This window comes from Rhopilema esculentum, chromosome 16 (assembly GCF_057945365.1).
Source record: "Rhopilema esculentum isolate cy_ngs chromosome 16, ASM5794536v1, whole genome shotgun sequence".
Taxonomy (NCBI): Eukaryota; Metazoa; Cnidaria; class Scyphozoa; order Rhizostomeae; family Rhizostomatidae; genus Rhopilema; species Rhopilema esculentum.
In genome coordinates, this window is record NC_142830.1 from 15,215,939 (window position 1) to 15,235,038 (window position 19,100).

General features: G+C 35.6%; 1 protein-coding gene across 1 annotated transcript; it reads left to right on the forward strand.

Moving 5' to 3' along the window:
• Positions 1 to 1,737: 1,737 nt before the first annotated feature.
• On the forward strand, positions 1,738 to 17,576 carry LOC135681972 (programmed cell death 6-interacting protein). The gene is made up of 15 exons (XM_065196659.2): positions 1,738 to 2,038; positions 3,136 to 3,190; positions 3,370 to 3,436; positions 4,633 to 4,914; positions 5,536 to 5,645; positions 5,950 to 6,066; positions 6,227 to 6,286; positions 6,887 to 7,173; positions 7,546 to 7,723; positions 8,145 to 8,366; positions 13,875 to 14,183; positions 14,539 to 14,673; positions 15,465 to 15,559; positions 16,032 to 16,099; positions 16,524 to 17,576. The coding sequence occupies exons 1-15, from the start codon at positions 1,836 to 1,838 to the stop codon at positions 16,880 to 16,882; spliced, it is 2,547 nt and encodes an 848-aa protein (XP_065052731.2). The 5' UTR covers positions 1,738 to 1,835; the 3' UTR covers positions 16,883 to 17,576.
• Positions 17,577 to 19,100: the final 1,524 nt, after the last annotated feature.

Genomic DNA, 19,100 nt, shown 5'->3' on the forward strand with positions numbered 1-19,100 from the left:
TTTCTTTTAGAAAAATGTTGCTGTTTGTTTTTAAAGCAACATAAAAGATGATACTATTTTGAAGGATTTTTCACTTTCTCCAGTTTACTCATATTTATGATGATGACTTCTCGGAAGTTTTTTCAGGTTCTTGGTTTTCACACAATGGTTAACACTGAGATGTTTCTCAGCTGCTGCTGCGATATCTGTGAATTTGCAAAGTCATCGTTGATAACGTAACAGTCAATCAGCAAATTCATTGCAATGATTTTTTCTTACTTCTTCTTTTTTACTTGATTTCTGGTGTTTTCCAACTCTCATTACAACAGGATTTTTTCAATTGGCATACATGCGCTGGAGCAAAGAGCCAAAAGGGTGTTATCCTGTCCTGGAGTCTTAAGCCGGAAATGACACCCTGTTGGCAGTCGCATTCCCGGGTAACCAGGGTATTAAGTGTCCCCCTCCCCAGAGGGTGGGGAGCAAAGTCTATGGTCTGTATTTGCATAATAAATCACGAGTTTTGGTGTTCTTCAAGGATCTTTTCCTACAGCACTGCTGCTCTTCACTGACATTTCAAGTAACACTTCATTCTACCTCTAAAATGAAACATATCAATGATAAGCAAAACCAACAAAGGCAAATACAAAGACAATCCATCTGGACGATCACTTTGAAAAGCAGAAAGAATGATCTTTGATCCCATGTAAACATGGAAGTAAATAATTTTCATATAGCTCCGTGAAAGAGTTGGAAAAGCTGAAGCGGAATAGGATTGAATTTATTTTCAATCTGGTATGGCTTCAAATGTTTAATTCACCTTGAAATTAGTCTCTTGCCATTCATGCATGCTAAAAGTGGAATTGTGCAGAAAAAGTGAAGGCTCCGATAAAAAATCAATCTAAGTTTCTGAGTTTTTATTTACTATAATGTTGGCAACACATTCAAGAAGATATGCTTTTGCTTGGGATGCTACTGAAACTTTGGAGGCTATGGGTCTTACAGACAAACACTGTCCCCCACCCCGAAAAATGACTATAAAAGTTCACCCCTGCAATCAAATATTATGAATATCAAACAGAAGAGAAAGTGCCAACCACAAAGTTTAATTTGCATGGAAGTTTTACTTATGCTTTTGTAATGCGAGCCATTCAATAATTTTTCTAAAGTCTCCGATGAGTTTGATAGCAATTGATAAGCAAGGGAAATATAATGTGTTCAGTTCAGTGTCAGTTCAGTAAGAAAGATCTGAATGAGAATAATGTGAGAATGTGATGAAAGATCTGAATGAGATCGGGTTGAGTAGTAATTTTGAGGATAAAGATGGAAGAATATAAAGCAATTACCATTCCCAGGTTGCAAAGTTTCTTTTGTTTCTCTACAAGACTAACTTCGATCTAAGTATTCATATATTCATACAAGGATTGAAATTATTTACACATTTACACTGTGGGTAGAAAACTAGAGGGTTGACCCCCCTTTTTTAATGCCGGAAAATACCCCTCTTCTTCTTTTGCTATTGGTTCTAAGAAATGTACAGGCGAAGGGCCTCTTGTAATTTTTCATTGCTTTCCGTAAAACATTATAAGATTAAGACCATCTGTTGCTATCACGGAAATTATGTTCGGGGGCAGGAAATTGCAGAGAGAACCTCTGGCTGGAAACACGTTTTGCCCACGTCAGTGTGATGCTTACGATGCAATTTTGTACAATCTATTTTTAGCTTTAAAAGTTGACATCATCAGGGATTCAGAATCGAGGCTGGGACAATATGCAGAAAAAAAGGCGAAGTCGACGACGCGGAGGAAGAAGCACAGGAAAGGCCTCGCCAGTAAACTGAAAGCAATAGCCCTATCAAGATGTCTTCATTGCTACAAATACCGCTTAAGAAATCTCAAAATGTAGAACTGATCAAACCATTTTCGAATTACATTAAAAACACATTTTCAGAAGAGAAATTGAGGGATACAAAGGATGCCCTAGCCGAACTTAGTCAACTAAGGGCAAACGCAGTTGTAAAATCACTGGATAAGCATGAAACATCATTGGAAGTATTACAAAGGTCATTTTGCCTTTTAAATTCTTTAATGTTCTTGTTGCTATGATGATGCTAACCAACCTTTAGCGTTGGTTGAAGAGTCAACTTATATCAAATTCCCACATTGTGCAAGTCCAGTTCTGTTTCTACCTGGAAGTTAATGATAGTAAAAGATAGATATATAGTAAGAATAAATCCAAATATAAAGTTTATGTTGCCCAAATTTTGTGTAGACAATCTGAAAATCCTATGATGCATTGTAATGTTATTCATGATCTTTTCAAAATCTGATGCTTATAATGATAATGATAATACCCTTTTTATGTTGATTTAATTCCACAATATTGTGAGCACTACCCTATGCAAACATTAACAAAATTTTAGAGATTGCATAATGGGTTCTGTAATGACGTAAAAAAATCTGAAATGCCTGCCTAATTGACCAAGCCTTTACAATCATAAACAAAGTTTACAAATTCATACCACCTTTTTGGTAATATGTGTTTTTTAGTTTTTAACCAAAAACCAACGCTAGCATATCATTAAGTACAAAGATGAAATAATTTTATGCATAAGAAATACATGTATTTATTTTGTATTTCATGGTGACCACAGATGATCATGATAGCATGAAGGAACATGCTTTTTCATAAATCCACAAGCATTAATTTGGTATGCAACATCATATTGCCACGTGCAACAACAATCTTGTTTGTTCAATTGCCATATTCTGCGGTGTGCCGAAAACAATATGAATTACTTGTTTTCTGTAAAATTAAGCTATTGCTCATTGAAAAAAGGTAGTTTGGTAATATCAATCATGTATTTTTAACTTATGTGATGTTTATATAGCAAACTTATGTGATGTTAAGGATGTTACATTTTTAACTTATGTGATGTTAAGGAAATAATCTGGACAAGAAAAGTTAATAAAACCATGATGTGAAACAATGTGCTTATGAACTGATAAGAAGCAAAAGACCTAAAGAATGAAACAATTTTTTAGATTTGATTTTCTTAACTACCTCAGAAATATTAGGCTTTTAGAAAAGTAGTGTTGTTTGAATAGGGCATAGAAAGGTTAACTGTTTAACATTTGTTTTTGCTATTCTGTTTTGCAGATACTATGACCAACTCTGCTCAATGGAGGCTAAGCTTCCTATTACAGAGGACCAAGTATGCATTTTTCCCTGATTACTACTTTCATTATAATTGAATTTGTAACCCTAAGACAAACAACCAGGAAATACAGAAATCCATCAGTTTGCTAGTTATAGTAATGTTCAATTATGCCAAGAAAGATCTATGATCAAATTGCTTTGATAAAGTACCATATTTTTATATTTTTTAAATAGATAAGGATAAGTTTTACATGGCAAGATGCATTTGACAAAGGTGGAATCTTTGGTGCAACCAAAGCATGTAAGGAATTTATCATTTCTTTTGGATTGTTTGATTTTCTTTCTATCATATTATGTTAAGAGGGTTAATGGAAAGTTAGAGACAATATATGCCACATGGATTGTAAGTATTGTAGCTCCCGTTTCCATTACTTTGCTTCTGTATGTTGCAGGCTTTGTTCATTTCGTTTCCTCTTGAGCCCTTCCCATTGCTTTAGCCTAAACTGTTTTTTAAAAGTCATTAAAAACAAAGGTGTTCCCATCATTTTGTTTTTTCCATTTTCATATCCCTTTTTGAGCTCTCTTTGAAACTGAAAATGGATGAACTCGTTTTTAAATGGCGCTGTTTTTCAATTTCTTGTTAAAACAATTTGTTTTACAATGATTTTGTTCTTGAATGACTTTGTTTTCAATGGCTTTTAAAAATGGGTGGTTTTTCAAATACCTCTGTTTTGATTGAAAAATTTGATTCAGAATTGTTATCAATGACTTTGTTTTTGTGCGATGAAATGATCATTTGTGGAAATTGATCTCTTTGGAATAAAGATGAATAGGAAAATATCATCGAGAGAGCTAGGAAAACTTCAAATTAAAAAGGAGAATGAAAGAAATTTAAAATAGCATCTAAACTTCAAATAGAATCGAATTTCCAACTACAGCTGATTTGACAGAGTCAGGTGGTGATGATAGAATCTAGAAACTTGGCCTCGTTCAGTGGAACATGAACATAACTATACGATGTAGCATTTAGTTCATTTTAAAATTTCATTAATTGTAGAAAAAACTTTATTGTTTTGTGTATTTCTACATCCTAATAAAAAAGAGTTCATGTATACATATTCGTCCTTGCTATATTTACCATTCCTGTTTATTTTTCTAGTTTGCACTTTTCTTTTGAAAGGAATTTCACTTCACTCCAGTCCTTAACAAAAGAATTTCTGATTCAAGTTTAAAAATATTACTTTTTAATTATTGTGCATTGTTCTCCCAAAAATTTTTTTAACATGCTATTTTGAGGACACTACGCTGCCATGTATTGTAGTTTAATGAGCAGTAAAATAGACATATAGATTTTCCTATTTTTTCTCCCTTCTTTGCAATAACATCTTTTTTGTATCTACAAAAAAAGCGTGAAAGTTGTAAAATCACTCATTAACTTCTCCTCAATCTGTCAGTTACCAGTTACCTTTTGTAATTATATTCTGTTTAAAATTTCAGCATTGATAAATGGAGCATATGAAAAATGCTGTGTTCTTTTCAACATTGGCTCGTTGTTTAGCCAGATTGCATGTTCCCAGAACCTAGGGACAGATGATGGCATGAAAACGGCTACAAAGTATTTTCAACAAGCGTCAGGGATTTTCAGTCACCTAAAAGAAGTAGCGTATCCACAGCTGAATACGTTACCTACACCTGATTTTGCTGTTGACTGCCTTGCTACCCTCAGTGCTATCATGCTAGCACAAGCTCAGGATTGTTATTACCAAAAAGCATCAGAAGGTGAGGCTGTTGTTTTGGGCAGGAAATCAGAACCGAGGATGCACCAGTGGCAGATGCCTCCCAACTTTTCAAATATGCTCCCTTTCCAAAAATTATTCTCTTTATGACTTTTTGGAAAAGTACCCCTTTTTGTGAGACATAGTGCCTTCTCCTACCTTTTCCCTTCCAACTTTCAAATGCATCTGATGTGTCAAAGCTTAACAAAGAGATAACTTGATATTTTCATTGTATAAGAAGTAAGAGTTTCCTTTTTTAGAGAAAATTATCCAAAATTAAACTAGAATGGTATTTTTTTCCTTTGGACTAATGGACAAAAGAATGACCTTGTGGCATCAGCTCTTGGACTTAGTCAATTATTATTGCAGCTCTATTTTAGTAGGTTGTATTTGATTGCTTTAAGTTTTCCTGTTTCTGAAACCTTACCTGCCAAAATGCTAAGCTGTGATAAAAAATTGAAGCTGTGCAAAAATCCTATCATTTAATTTTCATCCATTAATTTTTGTATACATAATATGTATAAATATTAGTAGATATATTTTTGTTATTATATAAATCATTATATTGTAGATATTGTCCTGATTTATTTCAGCAGTGTTGATGTTTAAAAATTTGTTTTGATAGGGAAAATGAAAGTGGCAAATTTAGCAAAAATTGCTGCACAGACAGCAGACTTTTATCAAGATGCTAATCGGTTGGCCACTTCACCTATGGTTAAATCTATGTGGGAAAAGGTAAATTTGTCTTTGTGCTTAAATTTTACCAAATTTTTTGTTAAAGTTGTTTTTTGTTGTTGTTGTTGCTATTGTGGTTGCTGTTGTTGTTGCTATTGTTGTTGTTGTTGTTGCTGTTTTGTTATTGTTGTTGTTATTCGAATTCCCTTTGGCTGTTATGAAGAACTTCAGTGAGTTTTTACCCAGTTCCATAGCTGATGTCAATGAAAAAGTTAATCTTCAGCAAAATGCTCTCAGCAGGAGAAGGAAAGGAAAGATTCTGTGTTCTTTACCTTTCCTGTTTTAGCTTTAACTTGTATTTTAGGAGTGGATTCCTATTCTGTCCGGAAAGCAAGCCTATTTCACTGCAGTTGCAGAATATCACCAAGCCAGCGTTTGTGAAGAGCAGAAAAAATTTGGTGAAGCAGTTGCCAGACTACAGGTTTGTGTCTGAGAAACTGTCACTTTAAAGCTTCCAGTTTATACAAAGAGTTTAAAGCTTTTTTTGTTATATTTAGATAAAGATATCAACAATGCCAACAACTTCAAATTAACTGTAATATTACATATTAAACACTGTCCAAACGTTTTCAAACTTGCAGAAAGCGGAAAAGTACATACTCGATGGCATCCGGAATGGAGACAAATACTATGACTGTAGAGTAAGTTGACCAAAGTTTAACCTCAGAGTATCAACCTTTTACCTTTGAAATGGTTGTGCTAGTATTTTACTACTTTTTAAAATGTCTGTCGTTGTTGGTGAGGAGCTCTTCAATATACTGATTTTATTTATAAAATTTGCAAGGCCTCATTCAGATATGATGAAAGTTCGGCAATTGCGGATTGCGTTTGAGTGATTTCTAAAACGAATGTTATATAAAACTTTTAGCTTGATCGTTATATTAAACGATAGCCGGGAGGAAGTTACAACGAGGTCATGTAAAGAAGCGCTGAAAAATCGTTAGAAGGTATCCTAGCTGGGGCTGTTCAAATCTTGAAGGGTAAATGAATCGTCCAACCTAGAATAAAAGGCTTCCGAGTGAAGTGTAGGCTAAGGACTTTGCTCTGTGCTTCTCTACTTGATATAGGGAAAGATGGTTTTGCTTTAGAACTTGTTTATTGAAGTAAATTGCAAGTGTTCTTTTTTCAAATTTCCAAGCTTGTGCCATAGAAAGATTAAACACTTGATTTATTCCATTTTTCTGTTGCTGTACATTTTTCTTTAAAATGTTGCTGTACATTGTGTAAATGTTGTTTTATAGGAAATGGCAGACAGCATCAAGAAAAAGCATGCAGGCGCAAAGAAAGACAACGATATCATATATCTGGATAAAATTCCACGACATGATTCTTTGGACTCTATCGGAAAAGCGGCGCTGGCTAAAGCTACCAGTGTCCAGTCCCCCTTGTCTAGCTCATTCACAGACCTCTTCCCTTCACTGGTGCCTGTTGCTGTAAACCAAGCAGTAGCCACATTTGAAAGTAAAAAAGCAGACTTAGTAAACAAAGAGATCGGTCGATTAAGAGAGTCTACACAAGTTCTCAACGGGTACGCGCAGCAGAAACATTTCATTTGTTATTTAGAACCATGGCCTCTGTTACCGCCCTGTGCATCCAAGGTTTTTCTCTATGTTCTTTCACGAACCAATTTATGCCAAATCCTCTCCAGTTTTTCCTGCTCATCCCATTACTAACCTGATTCGTGTTACTAGCGTATTGATGTCGTCAAGTATCCTTTTTTTCATAAGGGATCTAGAAATGGTGTGGGTGGACTGTCACTTAAGCCCTTTCAAAAGAAATTTCTCATTCAAATCTTAAAGGACCGCCTTTTTCTCGATTGTCCATCCGTTCAACCTGCTACTCTTCTGTCGTGCTATAATCCCTCCCCTTGCTTTCTTCTATCTTCGTTTGTATTTTCAAGGATATTGGCATCGTTAAATCTGCCTGCAGCCATCGAAGATTTATCAGGCGCCAAGGTTCCTCAGTCAGTCCTAGACAAATCTACCGCGGTGAAGCAGAAAGGAGGCCTTAACAAAATTGATCAAATGATGCAGGACCTACCAGATCTGCTGAACAGAAATAAAGAAATAATCGACGAGGTTAGGTGATTAAAGTTTAAATGTTGAGCTGACAACATCTTGAGTTTACAGCGACAAAACAAAGTCACCAAAGCTTCAAGCCTGCAAGATAATTTGTCAATATTTTCAACTTTTTCAGTTTTATAAGATAAATAAAATAAGAAACAAGCAAAGATTCCTGTACCAATCCGTGTTCTTAATCATTGCCCTGTTTTCGAAAATATCAAATCTTGTTCATGTTGCTTGTAAGTATGGAAGCATAAATTCGTGAACAACTATTTTCAGTATTTCGGAAAGAAGGACATAATTCTCTTTGGTCAACAGCAAAGAAGGACACAATTGCAATTAAGTCTGATAGTTTTATGTGTAATTAAAAAAACCCCGTTAAAATTTCTATGTTTGATATTGTAAGTATATGATTAGTAACTTATTAATTCTACAGACAATTCGAATGATGGATGAAGAAGAACAAGAAGATACTCAGATGAAAGATCGGTTCCAAAGCAGATGGAACCGGACTCCTTCGAAGCTACTAACCGAACAACTTCGAGCTGAAGGTGCTAAGTATATGTCTATTTTGAACAATGCGACGAAAGCCGACGCGATCGTCAAGACGAAGTACAACGAGAATAGACGAGCCATGGATATCCTGTGTAAATCAGCGGTAACTACTTGTCCTATTTCTTTACATTTATTTGCTGTTGCTAATATCGAAGGGGAATTTTTCGGAACTGAGAACACTCTAGAAGGAGACAATAGGTCTAGGATTCTTTGTTTTCGATGACAGAAATCCCAACACGCTGCTGTGTAAAGACCGATTTCCGCTAAAGTCATGTGACTCCGGCAAAAGGGAATGAACGAATCAGCGAATCGGCGAATGCCACCAGTCGCTTAGTGCGCATACGATGCGAAAGAAAGAAAGTAAAGCGCATGCTCAAAAATGCATTTGGTCGATTTTGCGGCCAATGAATCAATTTGAAATCACGCCTAAGTAATCCTAGAATAATCCTGCCACGCGATCCTACAATGGCCTTCCCTGCTTGATGTGCTGTGACTTCATTATTTCATACACAATATACAATCTGTTCTGCTTTGCAGCATTTTTTGACCCCTGTGACATTATTTTGCCAGATGAAAGTCGTCAGCAATAAATATTTGCTTTGCCTTCGCACTTTGCCGAACATATTTCGAGTGTATTTTTCGATGAAAGGTCAAACGAAGTTTATTACACAAGAGAAAATGTCCTGCTCATGTGATAGCTTCCTCTTTCTGACTTTTTTCCTGGCACATCACTGTTTTGATTGACTAATTGAATAACCCCCATCCCCTTCCATCATCCTGTCTTTCCCTGTCTTGTCAAGAAATATACTGCAACTCTCCTTTTCTTGGACAATTTAACGACTTGGTGCATTCTGGGGGATTTACTATGCTGCGGTAAATCTGTGTAGCTACCAAGAACGTCTTCTTCTTCTTCAGTACAAATATACCACAAGTATGTCCAGAAAGCAATAATCAAAGTGCTGTTTTTTCACTTTGTTCTTAAATTCTTTGGCATATTTGGAACAACTATCAGCAGATTGGTAGGATGGTCCTTCCTGACGAGGTTGAATGAAATAGCGCTATGTTATGGCCCCTTTTCAAAGACCTCCCCCCCCCCTGTGATATTTAACCTAGTAGTGAATATTGATAAAATATATGCAGATAAAAACGTTTCCACATTACCAGTTAGTTATCTGAACTTATTTAATCCATTTTCCTAATTTTTGAAAACATTATTTTTCTGTGTTTAAAAGAAAATTTAGCACTAAAAATCTTAACTTTTACGCCTTTTTATGTGCGGACAGTTTTACTGAACACACTTAACTGGGTAGCCTTGTCTTATCAACAATGCATGTTTTTTTATTTCTTTACTTAAAGCTGGTACAATTTCTAGCTATGCGTACTCAAGCTAATTAAAACCAACTAATTTAAATTATCAACGCTAAATATAATATAAATCAAATATAACCGATTGTGCTAATGTATTCCTTGCAAAGATTACAAATACAACTGAATGATGTAAATTCTGAAATTTTTTTCTTGAATATTTGTAAAGTAGGGGAGTCCTTTATCTCGTTTAGAACTGAGTTCCAAATTTGGCTATATCTGTATGATGCGGTATTAAATCCATATATTTTTCAATGTGGCTCCGCTGTTTTGAGTTTCTTAAGTAATATGGGCATTCATTGACGGAAAATATTTCATTCATAAAAGATGGATTCAAACCGTGTAATGTTTTGTAAATTTCTATCGCAAGATATTGTAAATTTTTCTTATGAGAGGTTATTGTTTTATTCTTCATTAAAAGTTGTTCAAAAGTTGATTCATAATCATCATGAGCTATTCTCATTGCTCTTTCATGAATCTGGTTTATCCGGCAATTACATTTCCTTCTGCAAAACATCCAAATAAAAGGACAATAGTTAAAATATGATAATATGGACGTTTTCATTAAAATGATTCGCTTAGATTTGTCCATATACGAAACAATCCTGGCTAGAGCGTTTACCTTTTTCCCAGCTTCTTCACAAAAAACTTCAATATGTTCTTCTAATCTAAGTTGATGGTCTAGTGTTACTCCCAAAAGTTTAACATTCTTACTTTCTATTATAGTAGAACCATTTATTTGAATTTTAGATTCCTCTAAATTGGATCGATTGGCTTTAAATGTTATAAGCTTGCTTTTATCGCCTTCAAGCACCAACAAATTTTCATAAAACCATTTATTAAGAATAGCGTCTTCCGATTCTAAGTCGTCAGTTAGTTCATTCGTATCAGTACTTGACAGCCAAATTGTATTATCATCTGCATAGTTGCATAAGTTGCTTTTGTTCAAATGCAGAAAAATATCGTTTATGTAACTATTGATAAACAACGGGCCTAAGATTGATCCTTGAGGAACTCCTTGCTTTGTTTCCATCCAATCACTAAAATCTGAGTTTATTTTTACTCGTTGTACTTATTTATCTAGATAACTATACATGAATTTCATTGATTTGCGTTGCGTTGTCGCTGAAGCCATAAGATTCCAATTTGGCTGGTAAACAATCAAATGCTTTTGATGAATTCATTAGTACTGCACAAGCCACATCTTTTTAATCCAGGCACTTTTTCAAGCCTTCAATAAGTCGTAATTAAGCGTGTTGTGTGCTATAACCTTTTCGAAATCCACAAATAAAAGGGAACAGTTTAACACCGATGTAATTGTAGATTTGATTTAACATTATTCTCTCAAATATTTTTGAAGCTGAGGGGAGCACACTTATTGGTCTATAATTCTCTTTACTAGTTGAATCTCCTTTTTTAAAAATAGGGCACACATTAGCCATTTTCATAAGAAAGGGAAATGTTTTATCAGAAATAGATCGATTGAATATTTCAGCTAGTGGTCCAGAGACAACGTCTATTGCCATTTTAAGAACTTTCGGGGGGATGTTATCAGCTCCTGTTGATTTGTCTTCCTCTAGGTTGTAAATGTTCTCTCTTACCTCCTTGGAAGTTATATTTTCAAAGTTAAACTTGATCAAACGTTTCCTTGTTTTTTCAAATACTACGGTGGTTTTCAAATCATTTCAATTGATCTAATGGTGACGAGGCTGTCCTTTCGTCAGACGTCTGTTACACATTATCAGATAAAGGTCAGGCTATAATGAGGCGTTCAGTAATATTTACGAAATGATTATTCAACGTTTGTGCTACTATTTTGCTGTCAGACAGGATTTTATCGTTCTCTATCAGTATGATTTTATTTGGTTTTGCATTTTTATCATTTAATAAAGGCTGGATAGCTTTCCAGAATTTTTTATTATCGTTGACGAATTTAACATCTAAATTTTCGAAATATCTTCTTCTAGTGCGTCTAATTAATTTAACACATCTATTTCTGACTTGTTTGTACCTCTCCCTATTAGAAACTTTTTTATTTTTGTTGAGCTCTCTTTTTGCCTTAGATCTCAGCATTATCAATTTTCTTATATCTTTATTCATGAAAGGCGCATTGTTTGCTCTTACAAATTTTTTCTTTGGAGAGGCATGTTTATCGAAAATTTAAATCAGAGTTTGATTGAAAACATCGTACGATACATTTTCTTTAGGTATTTTAGCTAAATTAAATTGAAGATCCTCGTTAAATTGATCGGTAGAAAAAGTTTTATAGCATCTGTATGAAATAGAAGTGGGTTCAGATTTCACGAATTCAGTTTTTAGTACAGTATAGGTTAGTTTATGGTGGTCAGACAAACATGTCTCATATGTACCTGTATTTATATAGCTGTATTTCTTGTTTGTTAAGATCAAGTCATAGCATTTAGGCGGGTTACTTTTGTAGCATGTTGGCTCTTTCATCAGATTATATAGATCATATAATTTCCCATAAAAGTTTCCCATAAAATTTTCTATGTTAAAAGAACCAGGTTCCATATTAAAGTCCCCAAGTATTAGAATTCTTTCACAGCTTTGTGAATAAAAATCCAATAACTTAACTAATTCATCAAAAAATAGATATCATTTTGGAGGGTGATAAATTCCAATAATTATACATTTTTGTTTTTTAAAATTAACTTCAACGGAAATAGTTTCTATGTCATTTGCTGGGTTGAGATTTCTTGCGGCCTGTTTTACGGCCTGTCTTACTGCCTGTCTTACGGCCCGTCTTACGGCCTGTCTTACGCGAGTTTTTGAAAATAAAGTGCTGCTCTGATTTCTGTGAAAGTCACCCGTGTGCCATACAATCCACGTGAAGCTAGATTCAAGTACAGCAAGGCTTCCAAAGCAGAGATTTAGGTGCTCTGCTAGTTTGTCTGTATGGTGCATGTTACAGTTCAGATCAGGACGGCTGGTAAATATTTCATTATTTTTCTTTTTTCTCCATTTTGGAGAGGACAACGGACAGATTAGTTTGGTGCTAAATTTGTATTTGCCTGTTGAAAACATTTATAGAAGATTTAGCGAGTCATTAAGCAAGAATTTGTTGAAAAAGGGCGGAGATTCACAGTTTGATGCCAGGAGTTTTAGGTAATAAATATTTAAGGAGGCAGGAATTAGGCAGAAAACGATGGTTTTACAAGCTATCAAATTGACATATACACGTTTTGGTCGGTTGTTGAACCTGCTTTAATGGATTCATGCATCTGTGTCCTTTCTCAAACTAAATGCCATGGGAAAATTCAGCCTGTTGAACAAAGATCAACTTAAATAATTATATTTAATACGGGTGATTATTATTGAACAGACTCATTTGTTTTTTAATGTTTTGATGAAACCCCTGGTTGCAAGAGCCTGGTCAGCGTAAAATGATGTGAAAAAGACTTGAAACAACACGTGAATCAATCGTTGTTAGTCTTTTCGTGTCAAAATGCATACATTTTGGAGAGATTAAGGTTGAAGAGGTGGAGTGATTGCTTAGTTTTCAGATAGTTTGTACTTTAAGCAGCTTGATCTTCATTAAACCTTTCGGGTCACACAGTCAGGTGACCAGATTACTTCTCTTTTTGACTGATTGGTCGCTGTGTGGCTTTGCAGATTTCCCACATATAGATTCATCACATCTTTGCTAACCCATTTGGACGTAGCTCTTTGTGCATCAGTTAATCCTATTTCACGAGAAGCAGACAAAGCTGATACAATGCTGTTTTTTATTATTTGTTAGAAACCAAATGGAAAAATGTCAGTGCCCTGCATTGCGAGCTGCATTGCGAGCTGCATTGTGCCCTAAATGGCCTTCCACTGTTTTATTTGCAGTGGATTTAATTGAACTGCATTTACTTGTTTCTCTATTCTATCTGCAGTAGATAAAGTGAAGGGTCTTTTTCTTGCATCTTTTTGTTTCAACTCCTAACTTAGAAAGAAGAGCAATAGTTTCTGTTTGTCACATCTACATAACTTTCTTTTTATGTAATATGTAAATAAATTTGTTTGATTCGAAGACTAATTTCACATTTGCGTTATGCAGCTAACTATGTTTAGCGATATGCGTTGTTGAAGTCGTAGTGTTTCATGAATTCCATAGCAGTGATATTAAATCGTAAACGATTGAATTCTTTGCTACCTGTCTTTGTATTACTTTATCTTGCAAAGGCCGGTGTAAGGGTGGTGTATTAGGACTAGTGTAAAACGTACATTAACGATTTTTCAGCAAGAAATCGAGGCAGCTTTGCCAAAAGGAGGCTCAAATGTTGCTGGAGGTGGACAAAGTGCGGTCCAGGAACTTAGGAAACTAATGGCTGATGTTGACGAAATGAAAAAAGAAAGAGAAAAACTCGAGGAGCAGTTCAAAGAGACGCCTTTGGACATGGCCCCGAAATTCCTGCAAGCTCTTTCAGCCGAGGGATTTATTGACAGTGAAAGAATCAGTAATGTTGGCTTGGAGGAAAAGTATGGTGAATATCAGAGAGAGGTTGATGAGAGTCTGAACCAGCAGGAGGCTCTATTGGCAAAAATCCAGGTATAGAGAATTGATTAATGGAATAAGTGATCGGATAAGAGTTAAAGAATATTTTTTTATTGCCGCTGATAGTTCAAAGTTTTAATTCATCTTAAACTGTTTTTCTTCAGGAAAAAGCAATAAACACAAATTTTCATTAATAAGCGCAGGAGAATTATCAGGCCATTATAAAACCTTTATGGTAGCATTATTGTACAGTTAATGATATTTCATGGAAGAAGAGGAGCTGGCCTTGTAGATTGTGACTTCTGTGGTGATAGTTTCACAATGCAAGCCTGATTACAGTCTTTTAAACTTGAGCAGCGCCGCGTTTAAATATGACACAGCATGTTTATGACTTTTTATGGTTTTTTAGGATGCTAACAACCGTTTTGTTGCTGAAAAGCAAAGCAGTGGTGCGGCTAGTCAACGGGATCAAATGCTTAAGGAACTCGCTCAAGCCTATGACGCGTTCATTGAACTTCTCGGTAACCTTCAAGAAGGAAGCAAGGTGCCTTTTTATTACACTTATTTACGAGATACGAAATAAACACGGCTCTTTGCATCTAAAGAGACATTGTTTTGTTAAACATTTTGAGCGGATAAGACAAGATGCTTATTCATAAAAACGCCCAAAAAACTCAGATGCTAATTCTCAAGTATTTAGTTTCCATTCTAAGAGGGTGTTGTTAACGTTTTTGGGGGATTTGTAAATTTTCATGGGTAAGAAATTCAAAACTTCAATGTTCATACCAGTTTTATTGAATACTTTCTAAAATTCCAAGGAAGCCTATGATTTTTGGCCATTTGCAGTCTATTGCCCCCTCCCCCTTATTATGTAACAGGCTCACTCTCCTGTCACATGTCACGCATGCGCTGTTAATTAATAATCACATGACTTTTAACCATATATATTGTAAATAGAGATTGAATTAGTAGCAGAGTTAAGTTTTTGGCCATTTGGAGTCTATTGCTCCCCCCCCCCTTCATTATCAATAATCAAAACAGAGCTATACACAGCTTTCTTCACTTGTTTAAGCAATCTAACAAAAAGCAATCGTCATCTTCCAACTTCATCGACAATTTTATTACAGCCCAGTTTCAGCCCTTAATTAAGTTTTTTTATCATGCTTGTTTGCATTCTAAAAAGCTTTCATGTGTGCTCGAACCTAATCTATGTATCAATCAAAGTCCAGCCTTGCTTCGAAGCCTTGGTGACGTTTTGAAATGGTTCTTTTTAGATTGTATTTTAGAGGTTGAAAAACTTGATAATAAAACTGATTTTTTCGTTATCTTTTTCAGTTTTACAACGATTTGACGGAAATTGTGTTGAAATTTCAATCCAAAGTCAGTGACTTGGTTTTTGCCCGGAGGACGGAAAAGGACGATCTTTCAAAGTAATTTGAATCTTTAAATTTACTTCGTTACAGTAATATCCACTTCATTACAGTTGCCTCTGTTCTAGTAACCTCCACCTCATTACAGTTGCCTCAAGTTCGTTTTAGTAACCTCCATTTCATTGCAGTTGCCTCTAATTCAATTTAGTAACCTCCTCTTAATTATAGTTTCCTCTTCCAATGTCAGTAGCCTTCTTTAATTTTTGGTCAACTGCAATCAACCATCCATGATGCATGCTTTTTTAAAAAGACTCTCTCTGATAACATGACTGTTTTCAATGTTTGACATAATCTGCTAATAGTGGAATATACATAGTCAAAGTCAGAAATTTTAGACTCAAGCTGTAAGCACCATTGGCTGTTGTCTTAAAGCTCATTGCTTAACCTTTTTTGCTCAGTTTTGAATGCCAAACTTGCTGTTTTGGTTATTAAATTCAAATGTGAGTCAAAACCCCATTGCCTTTTGCAACAGGGACATTCAAAACCAGATCGCGAAAAGTGCGCCTGAACGTGCCCCTGCTGTTCCATCGCACATTCAAGGTATGTATGACGCCTGAGTTGTAAACTGTTTCGTTATTCAAGTGATCTGTTCGTTTTTTTCGCCACATTTATTCATTTAATCGCATTTGATTTCTGCCCACCCGCTGCCAGTTGCTAGTAATTTCATCTTAGTTGCTTTACTGGACAGCGGAAGCCACTGGTACCTGAGATGCAGATTAGAAACTTTAGCGAAATTGCTTTGTTTTCAAGCTGTTTTATAGTTGAACAACATGCGATTTCTCTTTAGAATATCATAAAATCGTTTGCTAGGTGCAGGTGCTGAATCAAGCCTAGATTCTTTGTCTATGGATAATACGCACGTATAATGGAAGACCAGCCTCTATAGAAGAGCATCGATCCTTTTTAACAAGAATAAAAAATTAAAGGATTTTTATGTTTGATATCTATTTATCTTGATTTGCAGCTCAAGAAAGATCAGTGCCAGACCGCCCGCCCCCACCGAGGTCATCTGCTCCATCCCAACCACCGGCGCAACAACCGGCGCAACAACCGGCGCAACAACCGGCGCATCAACAGTTTCAACAGCCTCAACAATACTGGACGGGCCCTAACGCTCCAAATGCACCCTACCCTACCCAGTCGTACATGCCCCAAGCAGGCATGTATGCACCTCCTGGTGGTATGGCTGGGTATGCTCCAGCGTACCAACATGCCCCCCATCCACAGTATCAAGCGCCTCCGTATGGTCAGCCCTACGGTTATCAACAACCGCCTGTGGGCTATTCGGGGTATCCATATCAACAGCCTCCACAGCAACATTGATTCATAAGGGACTAATTATAATCAATATGGCACAATAATATCATTTAAAATTTGGAAATGGGCATATTTTGAGAACGTCCTAATTATTTCTATAAGATAATTGTCTGTAGAACGAAGAAATTACCAAAAGCATAGACTTTGTAGGCATTATATCACGAAGAGGGAAGCTGCAAAGGCTGAAGCTTCTTGAATGTCTAGATTTTCTTCTCTTCATATCCTATCGTATTTTATCTTGACAGCTGTTCCTTTTTGTAGTTTAATCTTTTCCCGACTTCAGATCTTTCTAGTTTCGGGGTTAAATGGTTTAGAGCTGTCCAATTTTGTATTTTTTTTTGAATGGCGTTCTTGTGTTTACCCTAAAATAAAGGATTTCATTTGGCGGTGTAATTTAGATCTGGGACATTTCTCCAGCCCCACCATACCCTTACAGTTTCAGCATGTGTTCGATGTTCACTAAAGACTAGTTATAACGTAGTTCATGGATTTTTTCTTTATGTTGTAACACGGACTAGCTCTCTAATTCTAATTTTTTAATTCAGTCAGGTTTGTAATACGAGTATCTGTTGACCATAATTTGATGTTGTTTTCAAGATTTCCACCTAGATTGTTCTTAGTGATTCCAATATTAGAAACTTGCTGATAGCACTTTGATTTGTAAATTTAAGTGATTTGATTATATAGTAAAGCTGTGAAATCCACTTGCACTGCAAGAAATTTATGACTGCTTAACTTCTTGCAAACCCCTGTAACAAGTAAAATCATATGTTTTCAAATTGATATTTAGCAAACCCCTAAATGTTTTCCAAGGATGGCAACTTGGTGACAATAGGCTGCTGCATGTCAACGCATGCAGCTGAAACCAACATTTATAGTATTGAGTTTTCAAATATTATGGCTCGAGTTTTGAGCAAGAAAATATCCTAGAGAAGTCTTGAAACTTCTTGTTTCAAATTCGAGAAAACAGAGGATAATCGTAAGCTCTTAGAATCATGATTTTGTACGAAGAATTAGTATGCTGAGCTTTTTAGGTTTTTTAAAAACAGGGTTCCTAAAAACATTGGAAGGCCCCAACAAATGGCTTTAATTTTCAGATAGTGATTAGGTTTTGGTTTTGCCTTCATCAGTACAGTTGGATCAGGAAACCGCATACTGGAGTTCATCAACGCTTCGTGAAATTTTCACTGATTTTAGCCAAACAGGGCCTGGATAATCTAAGATTTATCACCGTTTAACCTTCAGTAAATGTTTTTACTTCAGCAGGCTAGGCTGAGAACTAGCCTGCGCCGCAGTCCACAAATGCTGCCGCATAAATAAAGCAGCATTTGTGAACTGGGGCACAGGCTAGCTGAGACCTTGCTGCAGTTTGTTTTTATATTCACCGTTATCTCTACATAAATACTCCTGACTAGTTTTACCAACCGTTTAGGTATTAGTGCCGAATAACAGAATAGCTATCAGCATTTGATCGGAACTTTTAACGATCGCATATACGACTTTAATCAATATAAATTCATTCAAGAGAAAACATTCTAACGCTTCTCCGCTCTTCTGTTCTATTTCAGAGCTCGAATTCATAAAGCTCTGGTACCCCTGATGATAGATTCACTCTCTCTGGATTGTGTACGCAAAATTTGAATATACAAAGCTCTGGTCAAGAGTTTTCCTTTCCTTAAAAGCAAAAAATTTTCTCAATCTTTTGAATTCGTGATGCAGCTTTTCTGCAGAGTTCAGAAATATGAGGTTCAAAATTTTGTTTGTAATCTAGCTAGATACCTAGCAATTCTAAGGTTTCTTCAATCAGTTTACCTTAGATGTGGAAATCTTGTCCATTGGTATTTGTCTGCTCAACTTCTTTCTCCATTACCTCAATCAAATTTGATAAATTCATGGAAAAATAAGCAAGAGTATTATCATTGGCATAATTATATAATGTTGCTTGTTTTATAAACCAGAACAGATCGTTTATGTAAAAATTGAATGAGAAAGGGCCCAAAACAGAGCCTTGAGGTACAACCTATAAAATGGTTTGAAAATGGCTATGCGTATTATTGATTCTGCCTTTTCAGATAAGAGTATATAAGGACGAGAGCGTTTTCAACTATTTCATAGGCATTTTTATCAAGACATGTTGCATGCAATATGATTTTCTGTAAGTAGCGATGAAAAGCAAAGGGTTTCATCTAAGTATGGAATAGGTTGGTTTTTCAAACCTTTTTCA

Excerpts from the sequence above, each read along its gene's own strand:
- LOC135681972 (XM_065196659.2), top strand. The coding sequence starts at position 1,836 with ATGTCTTCATTGCTACAAATACCGCTTAAGAAATCTCAAAATGTAGAA. Across the intron at positions 5,646-5,949 it reads TTAAATCTATGTGGGAAAAG|GAGTGGATTCCTATTCTGTC; the intron begins GTAAATTTGTCT and ends CTTGTATTTTAG. Across the intron at positions 7,724-8,144 it reads ATAAAGAAATAATCGACGAG|ACAATTCGAATGATGGATGA; the intron begins GTTAGGTGATTA and ends TTAATTCTACAG.